Source organism: Symphodus melops, assembly GCF_947650265.1.
Source record: "Symphodus melops genome assembly, chromosome: 4".
Taxonomy (NCBI): Eukaryota; Metazoa; Chordata; class Actinopteri; order Labriformes; family Labridae; genus Symphodus; species Symphodus melops.
In genome coordinates, this window is record NC_136694.1 from 14,087,887 (window position 1) to 14,101,175 (window position 13,289).

At 40.0% G+C, this 13,289-nt stretch overlaps 1 protein-coding gene across 3 annotated transcripts in view; it reads left to right on the top strand.

The window, feature by feature from the left end:
* LOC306822342 (histone deacetylase 7-like) overlaps window positions 1–13,289 on the top strand; it is a 41,457-nt gene that overhangs the window by 12,728 nt on the left and 15,440 nt on the right. For all 3 annotated transcript variants that reach the window (XM_079341301.1, XM_079341303.1, XM_079341302.1), the window contains 11 exons: window positions 5,278–5,463; window positions 6,001–6,091; window positions 6,503–6,617; window positions 6,804–6,883; window positions 7,759–7,872; window positions 8,153–8,250; window positions 9,280–9,378; window positions 9,771–9,924; window positions 11,784–12,016; window positions 12,121–12,327; window positions 13,057–13,252. In XM_079341301.1, the coding sequence (XP_079197427.1) occupies window positions 5,332–5,463; window positions 6,001–6,091; window positions 6,503–6,617; window positions 6,804–6,883; window positions 7,759–7,872; window positions 8,153–8,250; window positions 9,280–9,378; window positions 9,771–9,924; window positions 11,784–12,016; window positions 12,121–12,327; window positions 13,057–13,252 (1,519 nt within the window). In that variant the 5' untranslated portion in view covers window positions 5,278–5,331. The remainder of the gene's footprint in view (window positions 1–5,277; window positions 5,464–6,000; window positions 6,092–6,502; window positions 6,618–6,803; window positions 6,884–7,758; window positions 7,873–8,152; window positions 8,251–9,279; window positions 9,379–9,770; window positions 9,925–11,783; window positions 12,017–12,120; window positions 12,328–13,056; window positions 13,253–13,289) is intronic.

A 13,289-nucleotide genomic window follows, 5' to 3' on the forward strand; every position in this document is an offset into this window, starting at 1 on the left:
AATACGTCGAAAAAACAGCATCATACAAACTCAGTGTCATCAATGTGTGCCCTTGCATGATTACATCCAAGTGTTTACTGACAGGTGACACTAAAAATAACCCAGCATGGTAACCTACACTGAAACTCACACAAAGAGTCATAGTGTTCCTCTAAAGGAAACAAATGGGCACTATTAATACTATGGCCCCAACACACGCCGTCACTGACACACGGATACTTGTGTATGCACCCTCAACTGTCACACAAGAAGATCCTACTTATGCAAACACAAAGACCTGCTGTGTACACTCAAAGGAAACAACTGTAAGCTATTAATATCTTGGCGCACATTGGATGGACCCACACAAGCGCACACACATGGATGCACACATTAGGAGATTGATACTCCAGCTGCTCGGAAGCAGAGGGACAGAATGTCCCCAACAGCTGTGGATTCCTCTTAACCTAAGGCCGGGGAGGGACGGAGAAGAGGAACGAGAAATAGGTGGCGGGCTGGGATGGCCGCTGAAGGTGGACGCCGAAGTAGAGAAGCACTTGTATGATCAATTTGTGTGTGGATCTAATGCTAAAACAGAGCTCAGTTTCAACCAGTTGAAACATCAAGACTGGTGTTCAAATTAATTTATTTGAATTGTGCATTTGACCTGTTGTATGATCGCGGATCCTTCTTGTAGTTTCACATCACAACAAGGCCACATTTGCAGCTGTTTACTTTTACAATAGTCAAAAAGACTAAAATCGGCTTGAATAGTTGGATTCATGTTTCAACCAAAACACACCTACTTGTTATCAAGCCACTCAATCCACCCTGCACCTCATTTAGCACCCAGAACTTAAATCCACAGCTTGAGGTCCTGCTCTGCTCTTCTTCATCGCTCATCTTACCAGGCATAGACCTCAGACTAGCTTCCACTGTTTATGTATCTAAATAGTAACTAGCACTTAATGCTAATGTGTGACTTCCAGAATTAACTACAACCAATACCACTGTGGATTTCACTTTGACCCAACAATAAACAAAGTGCTTTTTAGGGCCACAATGTGAATATAAATACTGCTGAAAGACTTCTGCGACTCGCAAGCTGCAACAATGAGTCAATGAAGGCCTTCAACCAAAATAGCAGCTTCTTCTTGCACTAAATGAACTAAGAGGATGTTATGGTTCAGACTAACTTTAGAAACAGGAAGTCACTGTTTCTGTATGTGTGTGCGTGTATTTGTCACCACCAGTAAAGCCTATACATGTGTGTGCGTGTGTGTCAGTGCTCGAGTGCGTTGCTACAGAAGGCTCACAGAAAGAGGATGGTGGTTGTGAAACAAATATGCTATTACAGAAACCAGAAGTTTGTCTCCTGTCTATTTTTAGCAACACGGTGCTCCAATGAGAAGCAGAAAAGCACACAAGCAGATCGTATCTAGATGCAGTTCTCCTTATTCTTAAAACAGTACAGATGTATATCTTATAAATAGCTTTTGTGTTCAACTTTAAATTATGTCTCTAGAATTTAAGAGCACACCCTGGAAAGCAATGTGGGCTAAAAAATATCTGGACCAGTGCATTACTTGTTGGTGTTATGTGACGTGGACACAAGTTGTTAGGGTTATTATTATCGTTGCAGAGATTATAGGGAGTGTTTGCAACTTTTTTTTTCAAACCTTTTGGAGTTACAGGTCGAAGGAAGTTTAACTATTGAGCTGCCTCTTTGAATTCATCAGGCATGAATCACAGCCTGTTACCAGTCATGTGATACCTCTACTTAAGAGTGGCCTTCCCTTAAAAAATTGCAAAACAATGTCCTGCTAGAAAATGTAACCAGTTCAAGTCGACCACATGTTTCTTAACGTGTTCATGGGTAAATTAATATTGCAGTTTTTTAGATGATCACTAACACTGACTTCATTTCTTTGTTTACATGAGAGCTTCCTTGTTAGGTATTTGTGTTTGTGTTGATGTGCACCACCACTTCCAACACACTTGTGTCACAGATTCAGTCTGATTTCCTGATTTCCAGGCAAGTTTATTTATTAATTGTGGTTCAGTCGTTCTTCACACACAAACTGTTTTCCTGTTGCACCTTTTACTTTTTCTTTTTTTTTTTAATTAAAAGATCCAATGCTTAAGAAAGACAACTTAATAACATAATGTTGACATTCAGGCGTCTACCCACTGAAAGTAACACAGAGCTCTCTAAGAACAAGTGTTGCCTGGATGAAATGCCATGGCTTCCTTGAGTTACCTGGAAAAGGTAAGGTTCCAGTGACACTGGAGACCTGTGCAGAGCAAGAAGAGTGTACACAACAAGCGTGATTTGTAGAGGCGGCTTGTCATGCTTTGGTGTTTCTGTCTTTAAGATGATCTGTAAATATAGTCATGGATATATCTGTGCGATGGAAACACACGACTGGGCCCCTTGAAGACATATTAGTGTTTAGTGGTGAAACAGCCTGACGTCAGTGACGTAACAGGCTGCTGTAGCCTGTAGCTGTTTTGTGTGTGATTTATACAGCCAGCGTGCAGATACACAAAGAATCGCTAAATGAATGCTGTGTATTTTACATACTGTCAAATATTGTCAAAGCTTATGTAGAAAAGGAGGTTTCTGTAGATTACAACAGACTTGTTATTCACAGTAATATTTAAACATTTGTTTATAAAGTTGATGTTTCTGATGGGGAGTAAAACATACTGTTGTTGAAATGATGCAGTTTTTATTTAACAAACTGTTGAACTCAGATTATTTAAAGCACTTTCTAAATAAAGGTCGAGTTCAGGTTTGCATACCCGCTTATGTTATTATTGTTGGAAAAGTAGAATGGATTGAGATGTGTTATCTGTTGCATCACTTGTATTGTTAATGGTATTGGTCTTGCATAACGTTTCAAACTGTACGATCTTATCTTGTACTTTAAACGGTTCTGCTCGGACTAACTTCGTGCCTGTTTCTTTCATGTTCTTCCGTGTTTAAATCTCACCTGACCTGCAGTAATAAGACCGTGGGAGAGTTCTTCTCACCAGAGGATTTCTCTGTCAACCTCGACACGATATTTTATTCCTCTCTGAGTCAGTCTTTCTGTTGGAAAAGGGTACCAAATAGTCAAAACATGGGCTGGGGAACTTGCTGCACCGTTGCACCAGGAGGGAAGTTTTGTAGGCCATGGGGTGCAGCTTGCAAATAGAGGTTTGTTTTCAGCTTTGTAGCACTGCTGAAGTTTAGACCTGTAATAGTGATCTCTTTTCCTTATCTGTGTGCGTGTTGTGAGCCCGTTTGATGGAGATTATGATTGTTTTCTCGGAACAGACATCAAAATGATTTCAATAAATAATTACCATCTATCTAATTTCATATTGTATTTGGGCGACTTGGTTTTTTCACATTTTTTAGTGTGCCTGATCATAAATCGCTTTGATCATGTCATCTTTTTACTTATAACCTCTTGGATTATTCCTGAAAGTAGTAAATCATTTTGATGCAAGGATTTTATTTCAGGCGGACTGTGACGTGGACTCAGCAGTGTCATTGCATATAGTCATAATGCATTTCACTGCAGATAAGGTGATCCAGCAGGGTATGCCAGTAAAGAATCATCCACGAACAGGAAATATGTAGAGTCATATTTTGAGTTGCAGTCATGTAGGTTGAGTTGAGTTCAGTAAATTTCCACGTCCTTCCCTCCCTCCATCTGTCCGTCTACCCCAGAGGGTGTCGGTGTCTCCTTCCATATTGTATCTTTACGCTTTTGTGTCAGTTGTGCAGAAACATTCCTCAACATGTTTATTGGTTTCAAATGTCAGACACAATGACACGTGAAAACCGTATCAAATTATCTGTGAGTTTGCATTTGTTTTGTCCCGTTGTTATGGTACCACACAAAACACTAGGAAAAGCTGAGGCTGATATTTCCCTGGTACCAGTTAATATAAGCTTCCTCATCACAAATGTGACATAAACGCAGGTACATCTGTCAAGATGAAAATCTTGTGCAAGTGTGCTCTGACGTATTATCAGCGGCCTCTGGATTGCCAGGACAAAATGCGTTACCCACTCCCTTGCACCTATGAAACACATCTGTCTTATGTTAGGGCACGGGAGCTTGGTTCAGTTGTCTCACTCGTGCTAAATTTAGCTTTTTATTTCTTTCAATTTTGTGAAGCCTGGAAGGGAAATGACAGATTGATGTACCTGAACCAAATGCCTTGACCACACAGTGTTCAAATCTAGTTTCCTCCACACTTTCTGTAGTGTCCGAGCAAACACAAACGTCCCCTCTTTTTTGCTTTCCTGAATGCAGAGTTGGACAATGGCCATTTCATGCAGGCCGGAAGACTTGAATGAAATGAAATATTACCGTTAAACATGAAGAGTTCACATCCACGTCGACATCTGTGCCTTAACTTACACCAAATAAACTGAGTGAACTCTTGATTACGTTTCCGTGACGAACAGACAGAAACTGATAACCATGCTAGTAACCATTTCAGTTCTGTGGAGGGACATGTGAGGGATTAAACTAGACTAATATATGTAAGAAGCCTGCAGACACTTTATGTTTAGATATATTGTTTTTTGTTGTACCCCCCCCCCTCTCGCTCTCTCTCTCTCTCTCTGCTCTGATGCCTTCTTTAGCCAGTTTCAACGTTTATATTGAACTGCGGATTGCTTTAGCGGCATCAGCCCTGAAGCCCAGCCATTAATCGGCCAGCCGATAATTCCGGCCTGTATTATCATGTCCACTGGCTATCGCTATCAGCTAATGTTATCAGAGTTATTTACCGGTATAACTAGATATATTCCCTAATAAAATAGCTTTAGTTTAGAGTTTCATTGTATTAAACTAGCAGTCTTCTTTCACCAGCAGGGCATGGTATATGGATTACAACCAGCATCACATCTCTCCATAGTGTTAAGGGGTGATGCACATACATGCACAGTTACTTTCCAGTCGAGTGACCAACCTGGGGATGATAACTGATTAAGTGGTTGATGAATGCTTTTGAGGGATCAACACAATTAATGTGTATATTATCTATCTCTACTGATTGAACACAGATGTAAGGACAGATATCGGCTGATATATCGGCATCAGATTTTTTTTTTCCCCAGTAATCAGTATCGGACCCCCATATTCCCAAAGTGGTCGGGCCCTCTGACTCATATTACAAAAAAAGCAAAGGATGTAGTTAGTTTAAGGATGTGTTGTTGTTTGTACTCTTTAGTTGGGGCTTCACATTATTGGCTCGTTATCATTAATATTTCCTTCTTTGTTTGTTCCACAGTGGAGGTGATCGTCAGAAAATCCAGTTTCATCATCCATACATGGGGAGCATTCCATGGACCTAAGAGTGAGCCAGAGGTTGCTACATCCAGGCTCAGATTCGGCCATGCTGACCCCCCATTCTCCCTTCTACCTGGGACCCCTCACCCCTGAGCATTGCACACAGTTTACCCAGCATCACTTGCAGGTAAAGACACACTTCACCATAGTGTCATAGGGTTGAGTAACAGGGTAACCACATTGGCTTAATCTTTATTTATTTTCAGCTTGATTTTTTTCTTGATTATCTTTGGACTTTTTATCAACCCATATAAAACATTGAAGCTGTCAGTACATGCAACATTGTTTTTGGGTGAGCTCAACAGTGAAAGACAGATCGACCTCCTGCCACATTAACCACAAGAACACACCAGCTGCTTTTTCTGCACTACTTTCACAGGTGTAATGCTCAGCAGAAATTTCTCAGAAGCAGGTCAGGTTACAGTAAACAGAAAACCTTTTTAGCTTTAGAGTCTGCTCGGGACTGATCATAGAAATAGATTACTGTACATAGTTCTTTGTACAGTAATTATTTTGGTAAAATTTGCCATCTTATCTGACATTATATCATTCTTGTGTATTTTATTTAAAAGTTCATTTTGGTCTTTTTTAATTCAAATCTCATGCCTGGTTAAGGCAGGGCTAGTTTTACCTTTTTATCTCTTTAATTTGCTTTTCTACTCAGTATAACATTGAGCAAAGGCAAAGAGAGATGGAGGAGGAGGAGAAAAGAGAAGAGCTACAACAGCTGATTCGAAAAAGAAAACCTGGGCCGAGTGAGTATCGCATGCAATGTACATCTCCCTACTGTAACTGGTTTTCGTAGGTTTTCTGAAAAACCATTTTGGTGCTGACGTGCTCTTCATCTGAGTCACGAATGAGTTTCGAATGAAAAAATAGGGGATTTCCAAAGTGTCTGTGATGTATCCTCAGACTCCAAGGAAATTTGTTCTCAAATTCTACCACAGTAAAACAAGCATCCTTAAAGGAAACCTTTTTTTTTTACCACTTAGAGTAAATCAATAGATCATAGAGGAAAGTGACAAAAATCAGTGATTCTACTTTGAATGACTTAGAGTTTGAAGTACAGCAATAAAGATTTCATGATTAACTCACTGTAAATTGTTTGTATTACATGGTCAAAATCTCCATGTTTTTCCTCATTCACTGCTTTTATTCACTGGTAGGTGCTGTAGCCAGTCCCATGGTAAAGCAGAAACTCCGGGAACACTTAATAATGAAGAGTCAGTCCACACACGACAGGGTCACTTCCACCCACAGCACTCCTACACAGGGCTACAGGTGAGTGAGACAAACAAGCAACTATTGCAGACACTGCTCATTCATTTTTCTAGTAGCGCTCAAGGAGTGAAGGCTGCAGGCACAGTATGCATAATAGCTAAGCATACAATTTAATAATTGGATTGTTTAACTGCAAGACCCAGAATGCAACCCTTTTAAAATATTTTTCATTTTTTGATTACCAAGGCTCCAAATTCCTGACATTTCCCCAAGTCCTCAGACGTCCCCCTGTGACCAGCGTAAAGACCTCGCTCTGCGCAGAACAGGTGAGTAACCTCTGTCCATTTGTGTGTGTGTGTGTGGTGGGGTTTCCCAGCCTGAGGTTTAAGCGGTGAAGGTCACTGGTAATTTTCCATTTTCAGATCTGTTCTGTTGTGGTGTGCGCTGTGTAATTTGAGTCACATTCAAAGTCATCTGACTGCAGACCTCAGTGGGATATTTTGTTCAGCATGATACTTTGCAGTGTTTCCCTCACTGTCATTATGTTACACAGTCCGGAGCAGAGAAAGGGACAGTGAGGGAGACACTGAATGTACAAAGGAGTGTCCTTTCCAATGAGACGACTAAAACTCATTAAGCAGCAGGCCTGCAGGGCCAGAGAGAGGCTGAGCAGTCATAAAATAACAACAGAGACCAAAGCAGTTACATAACTTTTGCTCAGGTATGTGTAAAATGAACTGCGTGAGAAGCTGGAGCAGGTCTGGGGAGTGGTTTCATCTTCCTGTACATATTCGCGAGTACACTAACAATTCAAAATGCCATTATTTATTTACTTGTCCTAGAACCCTTTGGTGCCAGCGGACACGCCTTCACTGCTTTCCTTGTCTAAGTTTCAAAAAAGCTGCCTTTTATCTGCTTTAAGCCAGCCTCTGATTGGTTCTTTGTTTGTGCATAATTGAGGCTGGCCAATGAAAACACAGCACTCTTATAATTCTGTTGACCAGGGTTGCTATACATGTTTTGTTCCAGCTTTGCATAATTGCTTTACATTGGTTTCATCATAGAAATCGGATGCTTCAGTGAAGTGCGTTACTGATTAGGAACGTTGTCATGATGTCAAGATCCGTATTTTCATAATTATTTCTATGTGTTTTTGTGTTTGTCTTCATATATTCATTTCTGTGTGTTTGTGTTTGTACAGTCTCCGAGCCCATTCTGAAGATGAAATTAAAGACACTCATCAATTCAAGGCCAAATCCACTTCATCGAAAAATCAGTGCCCCTCCATCAATGAAGCACAGAACAGAAACTTTGGGTACAGCATCTAAAATTACACTCTCTACTATCTCGACTATCTTTTGCATCTGTTACATTTGTACGGCTCTTTAAAAAACCATAATGGCACTTTCATGCGCTGTTTCTATCTCTTTTACTTCATGAGACACACTCAAAAGATGCGTTTCATGAACAGTTTATTCACAGTTTGGTCAATTTTCCAGCTTGCCTTGTGCATCATTTGGTGTTCTATGAAAGCATCTGTCATGATGCTGTTGAATCCAATGATTTGATGCCTGTGTCTTAATTTTGTCACCCAGACTCCTCCACCAGCAGCAGCAGCAACCCAGCATCAGGGTGCAGCTCCCCCAATGACAGCCTCCATTCAGACAACGGGGCCCTCCCAATGAATCATGAGGTGAGCGCTTTTTATTATCATTATTAGAGCAGTTGAAGAGGCTTTCCTATGCACTTAAAGGAGCAATATGTAAGATGTCTACTGAATTAAATCATAAAATGACTTTACTATATCGTCAGACTTTAAGGAAACATGCTATGTTGATGTGCTTCTCTGACAACAACACAGCAGCCAATATGTCCTCCTTCTAAGTTTTCGGTTTCAGTCCAGAATTGTCAGTTTTTATTTTGACCAGAGAAGCTTGGCGGTTTTAAGGCATCCCCACACAAACCCCCCTCAGTTTGCCCAGCTAACAGCAAACCAGCAGGTGTTGCAACAATGGAAGGGGGCAATCCCACTGATTCCGATATAACTGATTCTACCCCACCAATAAAGCCTTTTTTTCTAATAAGCTGCAAGAACAGATTTTTGGTAAGATGAGGATAAATATTTGATGTGCTTTTTAAAAAAATGGAGAGATGTTCGAACGCAGAAAGGTGTCAAGACCTCTGCAGAGCTGGATAAACACTGAAGCTTCTGTGTCTGCAACATAGCAACCCGTATGTGCCTCAACTCGTGGAAGGAGAGGGCAGAGGAAGACAGCTCTTTTCACTTTTTTGAATTTGTTCTGTAGTACCAATTTAAAACACTAGTTGTCAGAGTTACATATTGTTTCTTTAAGTTTACAATGAGAAGCACACAACTTTCACTAGTCTTTGTCTTACTTTCTTATTATAGACTAATATATATCCTTGAAAACATTTTGCTTTCATTTCTTTGCCATTTAAAATCATGTGACCCTCCCTCATGTTTGATTATTTCATTGAGGTGTTGTATGCAGTTGGGCCACATTTTTAATAAGCAGGAGTGTCAGTTTGTCAGCCTTTAACACATGGGTCTTTTATTTTCCTTTTTTTAAATTGAATCTGAATGAATAAAAAAATACACACAGAAGAGAGAAGTCAAATCGTTTCTATCTATGGAAGATGATGTGATCAATTGTATGGGATAACATATAGAAGTAGAATGAAAAACATCTGTCTCTCTCAGGCACAGAGGTTGCTTCTGAAGGATGGCAGTTTGGCTCATTTCACTTTGCCTCCCAACGCCACTGCTAAGTCAAACATCACTGCTGGACTTCCTGCACAGGTGAGCGATCTTTTTTTTATTTTGTGCACATAATATCTCACAACCAAAATTACAATCCTGCCTCCATATAGAGGATAAAGCAAGTTGTTAGATCACATAGACACAAATGTATGCTATAAATGTAAATGTCTTAAATAGAGGCAAACCCATTTAGAAACCTGTTTTATGATCAGCTTTCACTTCCCACTTGATCTGTCTGACGCTTTCATATGTCATGAATCAGTCATGAGGTAGTTTACTCTCTTGGTGACATTGTTAAAATGTTTGATTGAGTCTCACTTTTTATTGTAAGCAACATCATGACCCACACCCAATGCACTAAAACGCCATGCTGCTCATGTGTGTTAACTTGCAGTGACAATTGAAGCATTTCTTACCTCTCCTCTTCCCAGGCCGACCTTCGAATAGCGAGGCCGTTTGCAGTGTCTGGTCTGCATCAGGTCTACCTGCCTCTGGATGGAAGCAATCCAGGTCTGGCTCAGCGCCTCCAGCCAGTGCTCATATTGGAGCCACATACTGGAATAGTGCACTCACAACTTGTCTCTTGTGAGTTATTACATTATAAATATTCATTCAGAAAAAAATGCTCATGTACAAGACACTTTTTTATTTGGTCATGCGAGACAAAAAAATGTGTGTTATTCTTTAACTATGCAACAACTGTTCCAAAAAAAATCAGGAGAGAAAGTCTTCAGCAGTGATGGTTGACATCTGGTGTGAGTTGATGAAGCCTTCAGATCATCTTCAACAAAGACTGTGGATGTTTTAAAGAAAATAGAATCTACTGGGGTTTACTACATGAAGCCTCAAAGTTTGCTTTTAGAGATTTAAATGTCAAAATGCCTTTTCCATTTTCATCAGTTAACCTTAAAGGCTCTGGGTTTATCAGTTTGCGATAATCTGGATTGGTAAAATAGAACTATGAACCAGCGTGTGACCTGATTTTAAGTTTCTGAACTGGTTTACTGAGGTCCTGCTGCTTATTCTTGAAACACTATTGCTCACTCTTAAATACTGTTCTCAGCATCTTCAATCTTGGGAGACTTGACGTTGACCTTTATTCCATTATGAGAATCCCATAAGGGAGGTAGTTTGCCAGTAAGCATAGGTTAGCTCAATAGAAGACAACTTCTATAATTGCAGAGGCGAATAAAGTCATGTAGACTTCATATGAAGAAAGAAACTTTCAAAATGAGACAGCTCATGTTTGTATCATATAAAATATGTACTGCAGCAGAACACAGTCTGTGTTTGCTGCTAGGCTTCAACCTAACTCCTTCCAGCTTTAATTCACACGCAGAAATTTGAGGATGTATGGGATGATTTCTTACCCCCCCGTGGGTTTAAATCCAACCTTGTCCGTTTGCTGCATGTAATCCCTTATTCTCTCCTCCCAACATTTCCTGTATCTTCAGCTGGACTCTCCAATGAAAGGCAACAAAGACCCAAAAAATACCTTAAAAAAAGATTACTTGGATGAAATTATCTATTTGCATTGGACTGAATGACACTTCATCCCACTGAATCACATCAAATCTTTCACCATTATAAACTTGTCACTGATCGTAGCTCCAAATGATAGGAATGTATCATCTTTTAGAGGAGAGATAAACACCATTACTTTATTCACACTGTTGAATGAAAACATTTTTTCCCTGCAGTGTTATACTTTTGAGCCCCAGTTTGTCTCTGAATGTGATGACTGTAACAAGACTCTTTCTGCCAAAAAGAGTAAAAAATTATTTTTGTCAAAGTTTTTTTTTTCTAACTCTTACCCCAACCCCCTTAAGTCAAGTCACATAAGAAAGCCTGTATATGAACCATTAACAAAAAAAATCCATCACATTTTGTCCTGTTTAAGCAGGAAAAAAACAGCTGGTTTCATATGACTGTCTGGATTTAGGTTTACAGGCAAAGCTTCTGACAAATTATGACAATATCTACTTTTCTTTTGAATCAAAGGTTTTACTGTAACATTGACATCCTCTGTCTTATTCTATGTTTCATTTCCCTTATTGTTAAAAAAAAAAAAAAAGCACCAAAGCGCCCTCTACTTGGGAGTTCCAGTACAGTGCTGTGGTTTTGAATGCAAAATTCTACTTTAATACTTTGTTTATGATAGGTTTTTGTGCATGCAGCTTTGATTTATTTCAGTCTGCACTCATTACTCATTTTCTGGGTCAAATATAAAGTTTTTTTTTTTTTTTTAAATGCCAACATTATTTCTCAGACTATTTTCTTTTCCAATACCATCTTTTCATTGAAGTTTTCTTTATTTATCGTTTCCTTTCCTAACTTAGTTATGTTTATCTCCATTTTACTTGACCTTTATTTGTTTACCCAATTTCTTCATGTCTCCTCTGCCTCTATCTGTATGAACCTCTTCTTCTCTCTCCTCTCTGCAGTTCATGGTATGAACTCCGTTCCTCTGCAGCACCAGCAGCAGTCTCACCTGCCCAGAAGGGAAGGTGTAGTTTCCTTACCGACTCACAGACCCGTGGAGCGAACACGCTCAGAGCCTCCACCCTACAGCCACTCTCAATCTACACTCCAAGCAATCCATGAGTCGCACATCCAGTCCCAGCTGCAATACACCCGTGGTCTGGAAAGGTTCAAACAGAATGCACCCCTGAGCAAGGTGAGAGGATTTAAATTCAGATACGTAAACAGCTGTCAGACTTGTACATGTACGCACTTAAAAACACGCACTTTATAGCAACCTTCAATCCTTGCATGAAACAGATCCCTTCAGAGGACATGGACCTGGAGGAAACTGGATCAGAATTTGGTTCGGGGCCAGGGTCTGTATGTGGCTCAGAGCCGGGCTCTGTGGGTGATGAAGGCTACTGCAGGAGACAGAGCACTGCCAGCATAGACTCAGTTTATGATACAGAGTCCAGTACCTCATCACGGGAGAGTTTGATTGAGTCCTCATATTCTCTCAGCCAGGTACTAAATTAAACTTTTTTGAGGAAATGTTCAGTTTATGAAGGTATTTTCACATTCTGTGGACAAATGTGTACCTCTAGTTTCTTTGCTTTACATTATGTTTTCTCCTCCTGCTTTCAATGATCAGTTCAATGTTTCTTTATCTATAGTCTTTTCTGTGGAGAAAGCCTGTCTCTGCAGTGTTTTCTTTAAAGCCTGAAACTTTAGGTTAATAAAGTTTCAGACTTCAAAGATAACGATTGTCTTGTTTGCATTTGTAGGTCAGGAAAAGGAAGTTAATGATTTTAGTCTTTTTCGTGACTAGTTAAAAGCTTCTTGTACTCCTTAAACAATACAAACCATTAGAGGAGTTTAGTTTGCTGTCCAATTTCCTTTAATTAAATCTTTAATTCATCATTTGACAAGGTCACCTTGCCCTTGACTTAGGTGGAAAAATAACATTAGTTCATTATTTTCATCCCTTGTGCTGTCCATGATCTTAATAGTTTGTTCCATGTTTCGGACATCAGAGGGCGCTGTAGCTTTATTTTTTACTTCATCATGGAAGCGAGAGATTGCAACATATTTCTGAATTTTCTTCATCAGGTTCTCGTTTTAGAAAAAGTGATTTTAAATTAGCCAACTAAGATGTAGCTACAATGTACTGGGGAGAGACGTATAACTTTTAAATGCTTTTAGTCCTTTCATTGTGCTGCTGTCAAAGTCGTCTCCATACTGTGTGATCCACAGAGGCAGGTGATCTTTAGACAGGGTCATCAGCTGGACCATGCAGGTATACCTGTCGGAATTTGGTCTCACCAGCGTCTCGTTCGAGCCAAATCCTCGCCAGCCTCTACCTCCCTGCCGCCTCCCCCACATGCATCCACCAACATAGCTTCCCTGTCACTATCCAGCCCTGCAGACGTCCGGTTACGCTACACCACAGGTGAGGGAGAACTCTGATCAGAATGAAAGATTCAAGA